This window comes from Balaenoptera musculus, chromosome 20 (genome assembly GCF_009873245.2).
Source record: "Balaenoptera musculus isolate JJ_BM4_2016_0621 chromosome 20, mBalMus1.pri.v3, whole genome shotgun sequence".
In the NCBI taxonomy this organism is placed as follows: domain Eukaryota; kingdom Metazoa; phylum Chordata; class Mammalia; order Artiodactyla; family Balaenopteridae; genus Balaenoptera; species Balaenoptera musculus.
This window is the reverse complement of record NC_045804.1, coordinates 47,323,218-47,337,912: the sequence shown is the minus strand read 5'-3', so window position 1 is coordinate 47,337,912 and position 14,695 is coordinate 47,323,218. Positions and strand designations below refer to the sequence as shown.

General features: G+C 35.5%; 1 protein-coding gene across 4 annotated transcripts in view; it reads right to left on the bottom strand.

The window, feature by feature from the left end:
* The window catches only part of PAFAH1B1 (platelet activating factor acetylhydrolase 1b regulatory subunit 1), an 81,724-nt gene that overhangs the window by 10,859 nt on the left and 56,170 nt on the right, over positions 1-14,695 (bottom strand). For all 4 annotated transcript variants that reach the window (XM_036837856.1, XM_036837859.1, XM_036837857.1 and 1 more), the window contains exons 3-6: positions 8,037-8,121; positions 7,655-7,729; positions 6,535-6,741; positions 1,112-1,280 (exon numbers count right to left, since the gene is read on the bottom strand). In XM_036837856.1, the coding sequence (XP_036693751.1) occupies positions 1,112-1,280; positions 6,535-6,741; positions 7,655-7,729; positions 8,037-8,121 (536 nt within the window). The remainder of the gene's footprint in view (positions 1-1,111; positions 1,281-6,534; positions 6,742-7,654; positions 7,730-8,036; positions 8,122-14,695) is intronic.

Genomic DNA, 14,695 nt, shown 5'->3' with positions numbered 1-14,695 from the left:
GCTTAAAATTTCCTAATGCCGTTAAGTAAACAAGTAGGAATCGGAACCCAGATATCTGATTCCAAAGCCCATGCTCTTTCCATAAAGCCAGACTGCTTCAGAAAACAGTCTCCATGACAAGGCCTGGGAAAACAACTTAACAATGAGACTATAGGATATGTGGAATATTAAAAAGTAAGCAAAGGAATATGGGTTCCAGCTTTTACTACATCTACTCTCTCTGACTTCAGTTTCCCAACTGCAAAAAATGAGAAACAACAAGAAAACAAGCCCAATAAATTCATTTTCTCTTCCTCTCAAGAACAGATAGATGCCCTAGCAGTTTTTCTCATTCAAAAATATTTGTGAAAACAAATATTTTATAACCACTAAGAGATACTTAAAACCTCATAACAGAAAACAACTCTCAATTACCATGATTATCCATGGACTATCTACATCATATGCTCCTCCACTATAGACAATAAGAATTGAATGTAGGGACCCAGTTGATTGCATGACTGATTTGACCAATAACAGAGTGATGTGAGTAACAACAACAACAAAAAAGAACACAGTCTGTTCCAGAACCATTAAGATTTCTGTGTTTGACTACTGTTAAACTGTAAAATTAAAACCTAGTAAACAGGGCTTCTCTGGTGGCGCAGTGGTTGAGAGTCTGCCTGCCAATGCAGGGGACACGGGTTCGAGCCCTGGTCTGGGAAGATCCCACATGCCACGGAGCAACTAGGCCCGTGAGCCACAACTACTGAGCCTGTGCGTCTGGAGCCTGTGCTCCGCAACAAGAGAGGCCGCGATAGTGAGAGGCCCACGCATCGCAATGAAGAGTGGCCCCCACTTGCCGCAACTAGAGAAAGCCCTGGCACAGAAACGAAGACCCAACACAGCCATAAATAAATCAATAAATAAATTAAAAAAAAAAAAAAAAAAGCTAGATACTTGTGTCTGTGATGTTGCTTTAAAAAAAAAACAAAAAACAAAACCTAGTAAAGAGTAAAAAAAAAAAAAAGAATTGAATGTAGGAAACTTGCACACTGTTAGAAAACATTATCCTTCTCTCTGGAATACCATGTTAGAAACCAATATCAAAATGCTATCCTCTACCCCTTACCATGCATGGTTCTGATGCATTCGAAGCCCTGAAAATCCCATAGTTTAATGGTCATATCCGCAGAACATGAAGCCAGAAGCTTGCCACTATGGTCGAATGAAATATCCTGTACAGAGTCTGTATGCCCCTTAAGAGTTCGTTCAAAATCTCCAGTCTCATAATCCCACACCTGTCAAGTGAACAGAAAATTGGTTAGCATCACATCACTCCTTTCTCTGTTCACATCTGCACTCGGCAGGCCAGTCTGGCACTATATTGACTAACTGAACAAGTAACAAAGGGTAACTCTCTTAGAAACAGCACACCTTCAAGTATAAATTGGACTTTTCTCTATAGAGAAAATCGATTATTAAATAGACCTCTAAAACCACATTTACTAAGCATCTTACCATATATCTAACCATGCTAGTGACTAGGTATATAATGCTACAGGACAGAGTCCCATCCCAGTCTGATAGCAGGCAACAGACATGTTAAAAAGTAAATATAAGTACCGAAAAAAAAAAAAAAAAGGGTTTCAGAGGCCTATGACATGAATTTATATGTAGACTATTAGGGGAATGATAAAGGAGTATTCAATTCTACTAGACAAGCAAAGCTCAGACATCTAAGAGGCCAAGGAAAGACTACACAAGATGTAACTATCCTTAAATAGCAGATTTACAGAAGCATATGTCATTATGATATAAAAACACTGAGCCACAGTCACATTCTTAAAGATAATTTTTCTAAAAAAATAAAAATAATAAGCTATCAAGAATAATTACTATTAGAAACAGATCTCAAGAACATACTAAACTTCTATCCTGGTGGCCAAATACTAGTCTGAAGTTAAGACTTTAACCAACACTAATTACATGCTCTAAAATCAAGTGACTAATTTCATTCTTTCCATAGTAAGTTCAAATGTATCTGTGGTAGGGTGTATTTCAACCAATTTAGAGAAACTTAGAACATGTATTTTGAAAATATGGAAACAATCTAAACATCCAATATTAGGGAAATGGCTACACAGATATAAAATTTGCTACTGTAAGGAATTTATGGCATGTATACAATAACGTTATATAAAAAAGAACACAAAATTACACACGATTACAACTATGTTAAAAAATGCACATAAGAAAAATAAACTATCCTCTAAAAACATTTTTTACAGTAAACTTACGTAGCAGCCTTCCCAAAATAAACATATTAAAATTTTACCATCTAAATGTTCAAGTATTTCTACATGGAAGTGATTACTGTATGTTTAGTTTTGTTCATATTTTGTTAGATGTATCTTGAAGTATTCTGGAGTTTTTTGATGCTACTGTGGCATTTTTAAATTTCGATTTTCAATTATTCTAGTTTATAGAAATACAATTACTTTTTATATATTGACCTTGTATCCTGTCATTCTGTTACACTGTCATAATTCCAGCAGGTTTTTGTAGATTCTTTGGGATTTTCTATATAGAAGATCATGTTGTCTGCAAATAAAGGCAAGTTCCATTCTTTCCTTTCCAATCTATATGCCTTTTATTTCTTCTTCTTTACTGCACTGGCTAGGCACTCTAATACAAAGGTGAATTTAAGTGGTTGAGACTGGTCATCCTGGCCCTGATTCCTGAACTCAGGGGGGAAGCACTGCTTTCCACCATTAAGTATTATGTCCACTCTAGGTTTTCCAGACACCTTTACCTTTTATCAGGCTGAGGAAGCTCCCTTCCCAGCTTGTTGAGAGTTTTTATCATGAATGGATGTTGGAATTCTGTCAAATGCTTTTCCTGAACCTAATATGGTTTTTTTGTTGATATGGTATATCACACTGATTGATTTTCAAACGTGGAACCAATCTTGCATTCTGGAATAAACCCTATTTGCTTATGACATATTAACTGTCCTTTCATGAACTGCTGGATTCAATTTGCTTATAATTTGTTAAGGATTTTGCATTTATGTTCATAAATGGTATTATATCGGTCTATAGTTTTCTTTTTTTTGTAGTATCTTTACTCATTTTGATATCTAGTTGTTTCATTTCAACACCAAGAGTTCAGATGAATACTTTACATACTGAAAATAAATAAGGTGTGACCTTGAAGTTCACTTCCATTTAAGTTAATTTTCTTTCCATGCATTCATTAAAGAACACTGAAGCATTTTCCTCTAAAATAAATATACCCAGAATGTGAACTGTGTCTCTTCATAAATGGTAAGCAAACAGAGCATTTTAGTGTTTATAAATGTCAGGAATTAATGAGAATTTTTTCTTTACTTGATATTTACCTTTTGTATGATTATAAAATAAATGCTCATGATAAAAAATATAATGTACTGATATAAAGGCAATAAAAAATATCCATTATCCTACCAATGGCATGGTTTTTCCATTTTTTCTATGCTCCTTTTAAAAAAGTATGGTGACCGTGTATACTTCATTATCCTGTTTTCCCTTTGCATCTTATCATAAGGATTTCTCCATGCCATTAAAAACTTATTAGCAAACATTCTTTTAAAAGTAATTCCTAATATTTTCTAAACAAAAGGAAAAACTTTTTCATTATTATAGAAAACATTATAGTAAAAACCTTTGAATAGTGAAAAATATCTGTCCTCATTCTGCAACAGTTAGGTCACACAGTGATGGTGAAAAAGAATTCTGAGTCAGAAAGTGTAAGCTTTTTAGCCCTTCATATATTCTGCTAAATTGTTCTCCGATAAGATTGTATCAAATGTAATGAGAATGCTTGCTTCATCAAATTCTTATCACCTCTGGGAATTCTCATTTAAAAAGTAAAATATCTTGGCAGATTTGATATATATTTTAACCTGCATTTCTTCTTCTATTAGTAGTGAGGCCAAAGCTCTACTGTCGTTGGTTAGCCACTTTTTCTTCCTCTGAATTGTCTGTTCTCGTCCTGTAGTCCATTCTTCTGTTGAGATGTTACTGTTTTCCACATTTGTTTGAACTCTATATATTAAAGTTGGCAATCCTTAATCTGCTTTATTAGTTGAATGTATTTTTCAGTTTTGTTTGCTGTTCATTTTTCTTAACATTTAAGAACTAATTCTAAATGACAACCAGAAATAATGTTTCAAAAATTTCAATGACGCAATTAAAAAGTCATGAGCTATTCCAAATATCCATCCTCTATCATTTTTCTTAAATTATTGTAGTTCAAATGTTGATAATGTAAATGAATGACTCTAAAAGGAACGTGTTATATTTACTAGATGCACAAGAGAAATTATATAATAAAATTTTAATTTTGTTATAACTGTAACATTATCTACAGTTTATTGGGGACTTACCATCTATCCACCAAACACTGTACTGTTATATACATTATGTATACATTACTTCATTTTAAGCAAAAGAATCTTATAGATATTTTTAATCCCCCTTCCAACAAATGAGAAATTTGAGCCTTAAACATATCAAGCACTTTGCCCAAGATAGTCACAAAATTACAGAAAATTCTGTCTCTGTGTGCCTCCTTTGAGTTTTTTGGAAGGTAGTTCTGTCACAATCATCATTTAGGAATCCCCTAGCTTTACCATAATTGAAGAATGAAAACCACTGGTAGAAACAGGTTTCTTTTCATTCCACAAAATACCCAACGAAATGAGAAAGACTTATGTATAAAAATGAATAGAACAGTATTACTTAAGATAGTAGATGACTGGAAATAAAAATCCAATGGAAGATTTGTTAATGGTGTTGAGGCACTGCTGACAGTGAGTACTCCTTCAGTATTTTAAGCAGTTTCCATGTATTATTTAATCCTCCCCAAAGTCCTGTGACACAGGTACTAATTATCTTCATTTTACAGATGAGAAAAGAGAAGCACAAAAAGTTAATTTGCTCATATCACATAAATCATTAAGTGGGGGGGTCAGGACTTGAACCCAGAGCTTGTGCTCTTGACCATTAACTACTCTATAAAGTCTCCACATATAAGTAAAAAGATCAGTTTAAAATCATTAAAAATGATGATTCATTAGAAACAAAGAAAAGTATTTCTAAAATAAGTTTAATCAAAGAAGGAAGCAAAACTAAATACAAATGCTTTTCGTATGTGTGCACATTAAAGACTGAACGGAAGGGAGAACTTTTACTAGTTGTTGACACATGTGGTATGGTTATAGATAAAACTTTTAAAACTTCCATTTGTAATATTTTAAAGTTGAACCAATAGCTAATTTTAAGATGGCATATTAGCAGTTTTATTTATGCTTTTAGACCACTGCTGCAAAATCAATAGTTAAGACTGAGTTTTCCATCTATTTGATAAGTCTATCTTTACCCCCATGCTTCATGACAGCAGTGCAGTTTTCAGTAGACAAGACCATCATGAAATTAATAAACTAAGTACATGTCTACATAATTTGAAAGACAGCAATATATTAGTGTATTAGGCAATCATCTCAGCCTACAGAAATATGTAATGCAAATAGAATTTAAGACTCTCTTCCAATTACTTTGCAGCCCGACCCATGGATCACCAGCCCACAGGATGAAAGTAAGCCACTGATTTAGAAACTAAAGAAACCACAGAAGGAAAACACACAATCATGTTTAAAGAACAGGTTAAGTATATACATTTAAGTCATGCCTGTGTTTTATGCTGACTGCTGCTATGTGATAAATACAATCTTAGCAATCTACTCACATTTTCTTATTTATACCTCTACAAATGAAACTTAAAATCTAGAACTTAATCTGAAATAAGCTTTAGATAGAGAAACCTACTTAAATTTTTAAAACTACATTTTACTTATCTTTCTGTACGTGGTTTATACAACTATCACTGTATTGTGTCTGAATCAAAGGAAATTATAAAAACAACTTCTTTCCTGATTAAAAAATATTAAAATGTATATGCTTATCATGAAAATTTTTAAAAATGAGAGAAATACATAACTTCTAAAATGGAAAGCTGCTACATTTCCACACCCCTAGAGAGAATTACTGTTTAGTTTGGAATCAAAACCATCAAGGAGAGTGCAATTTAAATAAATCCTCTATTGAATTTTTTTGTGGAATATATTCACCCCCAGAATTACTAGTTTTGTAATCCTGTATTTTCATCTATCACCTCTGCTAATAAGTAAGGCACATACTTATACTTTAATTCTTCAAGAACAAAAGTTATTCGAGCACTGAGTGACCTATATTTGTCCAATGTTACATTAGTGACACCCAATTTTCTCAAATTCATCAGTGAACTTACTTGGCAGCTTGTCTCTCAGGAGCTACAATGAAATTTTATTCGGTCTTTTAAGGTTTAGAATCAATCACACAGTTTCAAAGAGGCCCTCCTGTTACTCTGCGTAGTTCCTCATTTTAAGATCTTTTCATTTCTTTCACTCAATTAACATTAAAGTTGCTTCTAACAAGTACCCTATTGTATGTCTTTCAATTTTGAAAACACTACCTTAATTGTAGCATCCTCTGAAGCAGAGACCATAACACTGAACACAGGATGGAAAATGACTCGAGTGACTGGACTCCTATGACCACTCAATGCATATTTTTCTGGTGGACGGGGAATCCATTCTTTTGGGTCTCTTTTTTGACCAAGAGGTCCACCCGACGTAAATTCTTCTTTTGCTTCATTTAGCTTTGATTCTAATTCCATAACCTTAAGAAGGAACACATAGTTATGTACAGATAGATTCTGATAAAAATTGTATACTTTTAAAAACCTGCCTTTATTTTGCATCCATATATGCAGAATAAAATTTCAGTAATTTACAAAGCATTTGTCAGATTTAATTGAAAATGATCTACATTAAATATATCACTAAAATCTTAGTGTGACAAAACTAAAAACTGAGAAAAATTCAATACAATTGTGTCTTAACTCCTTAACTCAAAGAAAAATTTGGAAGGTGCCAGGATACAAATGAGAGGAAGAGTAGGGAACCTATCTTGATCCTTTCTAATTCTGCCACTCTTAGTAAATTCTTTCCAAACCATAGTTTACATTGTACATGCTAATCAGAATATTCATATTAAAAGCTAACATTACTGAGCATCTATGTGCTAGGCACTTTTCTAAGGTCTTTTTATGGACTAACTCATGTTATAACAATATTATATATTCTAATTTTGCCTACTAAAAGTATAAATTTTAGGACCAGAATATTACCTATTGCCTTCACTTTACAGATAAAAATAAAAGGTCAGAGATGAAAATGACTTGTCTAAGAGCACACTTTAGTGCTCTTTCCCCAGCATCATATTGGCTCCATGTGTTCTTCCCATCTAAGTGCATATATGGGTTCTTCAGTACCAATTCCTTGAAGTCAGGGTTGTGTTAGATTCAACTCAGCCAGTAGCCCTGGTTGCATAAATTACCATTTACCAGCAATGATCTGTATAGGTCATAATGCATAGAAATAATAATGCATAGAAATGTATTTTTATTTGCCTTTTCAAGGTTAAATATAATTATTAATTAATGTAAAAGAATAATTTATGTTATGTTGATATTTTCAGTTTATATAATACTTTGAATACAACTAACTTAAAAGAAAAAAAGACTTAGTTACCTTCTTTTGTAATCTAATAACAGATGTCCATTTTTTTTCCAAAAGACCAGCATATTTCTTATCTAATTCTTCATTCTAGAGAAAAAAAAAATGAGAACATTAAAAAAAAAAAAAAAGGCAAAAATACAATAGTTCAAGCCATACAAACCATTCAATCTCTAGGCCCAAACGTTACGAAAAATATCCTGATTATATAAATAAATAAATAAAAACATCTGATTATAACAAAAAGAGGGGGGAGGGGGAATACTAGGTTTAGTGCCAAGTAAACCACAATAACAAATGACAAGATTTGTGAATAACTGAGGTGACTGTTAACTACTGATACCTAAGTAAAATCCACTCATATATACTATGAATAACTGTAAAAAGTCAAACATACCATATCTAATTCAGCTTCCTTTTTAAAAACTGAATATGCTTCTTCATAGCCATTTGAACGAAGATAATCTGCTATAGCTCGATTTCTGAAAAAAAAAAACAAATTCAAATGACTCCTAATAAACTCTCATTTCTATTTTGAAGAAAGAATATTTTATTTAAAATCTCATAAATCTTAAGACACTCTTTTTTTTTTTTTTTTTTTTTTTTTTTTTTAATTTTATTTATTTATTTATTTATGGCTGTGTTGGGTCTTCGTTTCTGTGCGAGGGCTTTCTCTAGTTGCGGCAAGTGGGGGCCACTCTTCATCGCGGTGCGCGGGCCTCTCACTATCGCGGCCTCTCTTGTTGCAGAGCACAAGCTCCAGACGCGCCAGGCTCAGTAGTTGTGGCTCACGGGCCTAGTTGCTCCGCGGCATGTGGGATCTTCCCAGACCAGGGCTTGAACCCGTGTCCCCTGCATTGGCAGGCAGATTCTCAACCACTGCGCCACCAGGGAAGCCCAAGACACTCTTTTAAAAGTATTACCTTCCAAATCATACAAGTATTTCACAAGAAAAGGAACCCCTCCCCAAAAGCCTCTAAAACAGTTAACCCTGTCATAGTACATCCTTAAGATTATAACACTGTTCTTGAGCTTTTAGTTATGTTTCTAACGTGTTGCTTGCCTCACAAGCTGTAAGATCAAGATGTGGCTTATATAATTAGTTATCACTTTGTGACAGTAATGAAATTTAGTTTTGTAGGGAGAATTGTTCTGATAAAATTACAATTAGTAAGTATTTTAATATTAGAGACAACTTTATAAATTTATTTATTTTTGGCTGCATTGGGTCTTCGTTGTTGCGCACGGGCTTTTCTCTAGTTGCGGCGAGTGGGAGCCACTCTTGGCTGTGGTGCACAGGCTTCTCATTGCAGTGGCTTCTCGTTGCAGAGCACGGGCTCTAGGCGCACAGGCTTCCGTAGCTGTGGCACATGGGCTCAGTAGTTGTGGCTCGTGGGCTCTAGAGCACAGGCTCAGTAGCTGTGGCACATGGGCTCAGTTGCTCCACGGCATGTGGGATCTTCCCGGACCAGGGCCCGAACCCATGTCTCCTGCACTGGCAGGCGGATTCCCAATCACTGCGCCACCAGGGAAGTCCCTAGAGACAACTTTAAACCATGAGAGTGGGTGAAAAAAGGCATAAGCTACAAACTTAGTATATTATCATAGAATGAGAAATTAATTTAGAATTAGAAAGAACTCAAAGGTTAGAGAAGCTGAATTAGCAAATGAATTTCATGCTCTCCTTATATTCTTTGAAGGCAAAAATAGCTACCTGTCTCCTAAGGCAACCTATTCCAATGTCTCTCAATTTTTTTGAGCCTAAGTCCCACTGTGATAGAAATAGTTGTTTCCTTGGTATTGCCTTTAAAACATTTCAAATTAATTTAAATAATTTAAAAGTTTATACATACACAAGGCTAAACAAACTTTAAATATATAAGTACACAATAAAGTGTGGTTTCCACCACTGACCCGCAATATTCCATCCCAGAGGCAACCACTTTACCAGTGTTTTGTGTATTCTTTCAGTGATAATCTACCTATAACTACATATCCTTGCATGGTCTTCTAGAGATAATTAATATGTGTTTTTAAAACAAACTGCAGTACACTACAGATAATGTCTTACACACAATGTCACATAAACTCATTTAATTTCAGCAATCATTCTTTATCAGATGTAAATCTGCCTCTTTAAAAAAAATATTGTATTCCATTACAGAGATACATATGCTTTTACTACTACAAACAATGCTGCTAGGACTATCCTTGTATAAATGTCAATGCTACTGCCCACCTAATGCTTTAGGAAATAAAACACTCTAAGCAGTACTGTAGAATTGGTGGGACTAAGTTTTAATTCAATGGCATGTTAAAAACAAAAAATGGAGAAAGATAATATGGAATTCGAGCAAACACTTCATGTTCCAGGTAATTATTAGCTTACCAAAGATTAAAGTACAATAACTAGGGACTTCCCTAGTGGCGCAGTGGTTAACAATCCGCCTGCCAATGCAGGAGAGACGGGTTCAAGCACTGGTCCAGGAAGATCCCACATGCCGCGGAGCAACTAAGCCTGTGCGCCACAACTACTGAGCCTGCGCTCTAGAGCCCGCGTGCTACTAGAGGCCGCGTGCCACAACTACTGAAGCCCGTGTGCCTAGAGCCCATGCTCCGCAACAAGAGAAGCCACTGCAATGAGAAACCTGCGCACTGCAACAAAGAGTAGTCCCCGCTCACCGCAACTAGAGAAAGCCCGTGAGCAGCAACAAAGACCCAACGGAGCCAAAACCAAATAAATAAATAGATAAATAAATTTATTTTTTTTAAAAAGTACAATAACTAGTGGAGGGGCCTAATCCCCCAAGTGATGGTATTTGGAAGTGGGGCCTATGTGAGGAGGTCACAAATGGGGTTAATGTCCTTATGTAGAGAATAGGAACCAGGAAGTGAGCCCTCACCAGACACCGAATCTGCCAGTTCCTTGGTCTTGGACTTCCTAGCCTCTAAACTGTGAGAAATAAATCTTTGTTGTTTGTAAGCCACCCAGTTTATGATATTTTGTTAGAGCAGTCTAAGAAGAGACTAAGACAAAAAAAAAATACATTTTTTAGGACATTTTGATAGCTGTTGTCAAACTGCTCCCCAGAGTTGTAACCAGTTTATACTCCTACCAGCAGCTGCGAATGTCATCCCTTTACCACCTTTACTTTTCAGACATTTGGGTTAGCATTTACTGACTTAAAACAAACAGTTGATGCCCTTTGATTCTGCTTATATAGCTTTTATGAAAGTGTAGATGTTAAATTTTTAAGATTCTGCAAGATTTCCAAATTCTATGTGGTCTAACCCAACATCTATATTTTTAAAAAGATGCTGTGTGGTAAAAGCAATTAGAAAGATATAGGTAATTCCAAATGTGCATAAAACAGGACCTCAAAAGAGTTGTATGTTACATTTATACTTTTTATAAAATGTTAAATCTAATTTAAAAAACAATATTCACTGTCTCTTTTGATCCTAAAACCATCCTGTAGAAAAGTTTATTACCCCTATACTATAAAACTGACAGACTGATTTATCCAAGGTCACAAAACTAAGATGAAATGAAATAATTTAGGATAATAATTCCAATCAACATTCATTAGGTAGGTGGGGAAGAAACTGGCTAAGTAGGTGGAATGCAAAACCTTCTTCCTTTAACTAGAGTTGTTCCATTTTCATATACTTCCATATATTGTATTTCTTCATAAGTGTTTTAAAAATGGATCTATACTGCAATTAAAAAAGCCTGACACTCAAAATTTTTTTATTGAAGTAGAGCTGGTTTACAACGCTGTGCCAATCTCTGCCGTACAGCAAAGTGACTCAGTTATACACATATACACATATATATATACATTCTTTTCTTAAATATTCTTTTCCATTATGGTTTATTCCAGGAGATTGGATATAGTTCCCTGTGCTATATAGTAGAACCTTGTTGTTTATCCTTTCTGTTTTTTAAAAATTTCTTTCTTTCTTTATTTTCTGGCTGTGTTGGGTTTTCGTTGCTGCAGTGAGTGGGGGCTACTCTTCGTTGCGGTGCACGGGCTTCTCACTGCGGTGGCTTCTCTTGTTGCGGAGCATGGGCTCTAGGCATGCGGGCTTCAGTAGTTGTGGCACACAGGCTCAGTAGTTGTGGCTCACAGGCTCTAGAGCGCAGGCTTAGTAGCTGTGGCGCACGGGCTTAGTTGCTCCGCAGCATGTGGGATCTTCCCAGACCAGGGCTCGAACCCATGTCCCCTGCACTGGCAGACAGATTCTTAACCACTGAGCCACCAGGGTAGTCCTGTTTATCCGTTCTAAACATAACAGTTTGCATCTACCAACCCCAGACTCCCAATCCATCCCTCTCCCTCCCCACCGTGGCAACTACAAGCTTGATCTCTATGTCTGTGAGTCTGTTTCTGTTTTGTAGATAGGTTCATTTGTGCCATATTTTAGATTCCACATATAAGTGATATCATATGGTATTTGTATTTCTCTTTCTGACTTATTTCACTTAGTTTGATAATCTCTAGTTGCATCCATGTTGCTGCAAATGGCATTATTTCGTTCTTTTTTACTGATGAGTAGTATTCCACTGTATATATGTACATCTTCTTTATCCATTCATCTGTTGATGGATATTTAGGTTGTTTCCATGTTTTGGCTTTTGTGAATAGTGCTGCTATGAACATAGGGGTGCATGTATCTTTTTGAATTATAGTTTTGTCCAGGTATATGCCCAAGAGTAGGATTGCTGGATCATATGGTAATTCTATTTTTAGTTTTTTAAGGAACCTCCATACTGTTTTCCATAGTGGCTGCACCATCTTACATTCCCACCAACAGTGTAGGAAGGTCCCCTTTTCGCCACACCCTCTCCAGCATTTGTTATTTGCAGAGCTTTTAATGATGGGCATTCTGACCAGCCTACACACAAATTCTTGAAACCAAGAATGACTCATACTTTTAACCACTAAGCTTTTGTTTTGGTAACTGACTAGATCTGGGAGATGGGAGAAAATAGTTGATTTACAAGTTTCTGGTAGATGGTAATAACATGTACTTGGACAGGAAACAGGAGAAGAGGAGGAAGGAAAAAAGGGGGGGGGGCAAGAATATAATCAGTTCAGTTTTAAACCTTTTGACTTGAAGTAGCTATAAAATATTTAAGTAAAGATATATGATATAGGAGGTAACTGAATATACAGGTCAGAAGCTTTAAAGATCGATCTGACGTAAGGAAAGGATTTAGGAAAATTAGTAAACAGGTAGTAGTGATTCAAACCATGTAAGTGGTGAAAGACACTTTGGATGAAGGTATATAATGGGAAGAAAAAAGGAGACTAGAAAGTAAATGATGGAACCTTGACAGATACCAATAATTAAGAAGCCATTAGGGAGTGAAGAAGCCTAGTATGAGAATTAAGAGATGCCAGCAAGCCAATGGAGAAGGGAGTTTCAAAGAAATGGAAATGGCTAACAATGACAAAGATCTGAGAGAGGTCAAGTAAAGTCTAAAAAGTGTCCAAACAATCTGGCTACCAAGAGGTCCCTGCTGACTTTGGCAAGTGCAGTTCCAGAACTTAAAGTAGCCTCAGTATTCCACTCCACAGTAAGGCTTCAAACGAGCACTGTAAAATACTGGAGTTGGGGAGGAGCAGTGAGATTCGAGAGTATCAGGGATGCATTCTCTTTCTATCTAATGAAGGTTAAATGTTAACAGTATTACTTGTTAAGAGTTTAGAAAAAGAGCTATTACATAGCATTAAAATATCATAATGCTGACCTACCAAAGAGCAAGGGATATATACAAAAATATGGCAAATAAATTAAAACTGAAGTTTAAGCGAGTATGATACCATTAGGGGTAGTACAACATACTGATGATGTACAAAGTCTACAACCCAGTCCCAGAATAGTCTAGTCAATTTTATTTCCGCATCAAATACAACTTAGTCAGACCTGTTAGTCACACTTCTAACCACAATGTCAGGTGAGTGGTGCTGACAGAGTCAAAAAACTTAAGTCAGGTTCCCACGGCCAGATAACTTTGGCACTACTGCCCCTGTTACCTCATCACTCAATATCTAAGCTAACTATCTGATCCAGAGAATGTGGAACCTCTAACTCAGGCAAGGTGTACCACCATCACTTAAAGTAAGAATAAATAAGACTGAAGAATCTCTTGGTTCTAACAGCCTAAAAGGTGCTTCTAGAGTTTGCTACTAATTTCAATTGTTGACCTAGAGTTGATTTTCATCAGTTTTATTAGGATGGAAGCTTTATCCCCTTGGAAACAAGTGGACATCAAAGCACAAGTTTATAATAATCTCTCAAAGAAACTTCATACACATGAGTTAAATAAATCTACTAAGCCTTAGGAGATGAAGAAAAACAACTATCACTAGAATCAAAGAAAAATTCATGCAGAAGTGCAACAGGTCATTCTGAGTAGAACCAAAACCAGTAACCCCATGCAGAATCAGAGAAAATGGTTAAAGTCAAAAGAACGAACTGAGATGAAGGACTTTTATGTATGAACAAACAGAATTGGTTAGACAGAGTTTAGGCTTACATATGGAATAGTACCACATTGGACATATTCTACTGCTGTCCTCTGAAACTATTACAATAACAAATGAGATTTTGTTTGTTTTTCTAAACTATTTCAAGTTTATTAAAATGCAAGGATTATATTCTAAGCATTTTAGCTGACTTCTTACACTCTCTTCATTGTTCTTATATCCCTAGGATAATTTTTGTAGCTGTGGTATCAGTCATAACATAATATGACTACTACCATAGTAGTACATACAACATAACACTACCAATCCATACACACCCTCACACTCTTATAAAGGGAGATAAGAGTTTCAAAAGTTTTTCTAAATGCTATGAACTGCTAGTTAAACAAAAACAACTCTAAAAAGATTGGATAGCACCAACAATAAAAGCAGAATACTTCAGGGTCCCCTGCATCTCTTACGAATATAAATTGAAGCAGAGGGAATTACAGAGCATGCGTTACAGGAGACTGAGATGGAAGCTGTTTTTCACAGGTAAAAAAACTGAGGCTCACAGAGC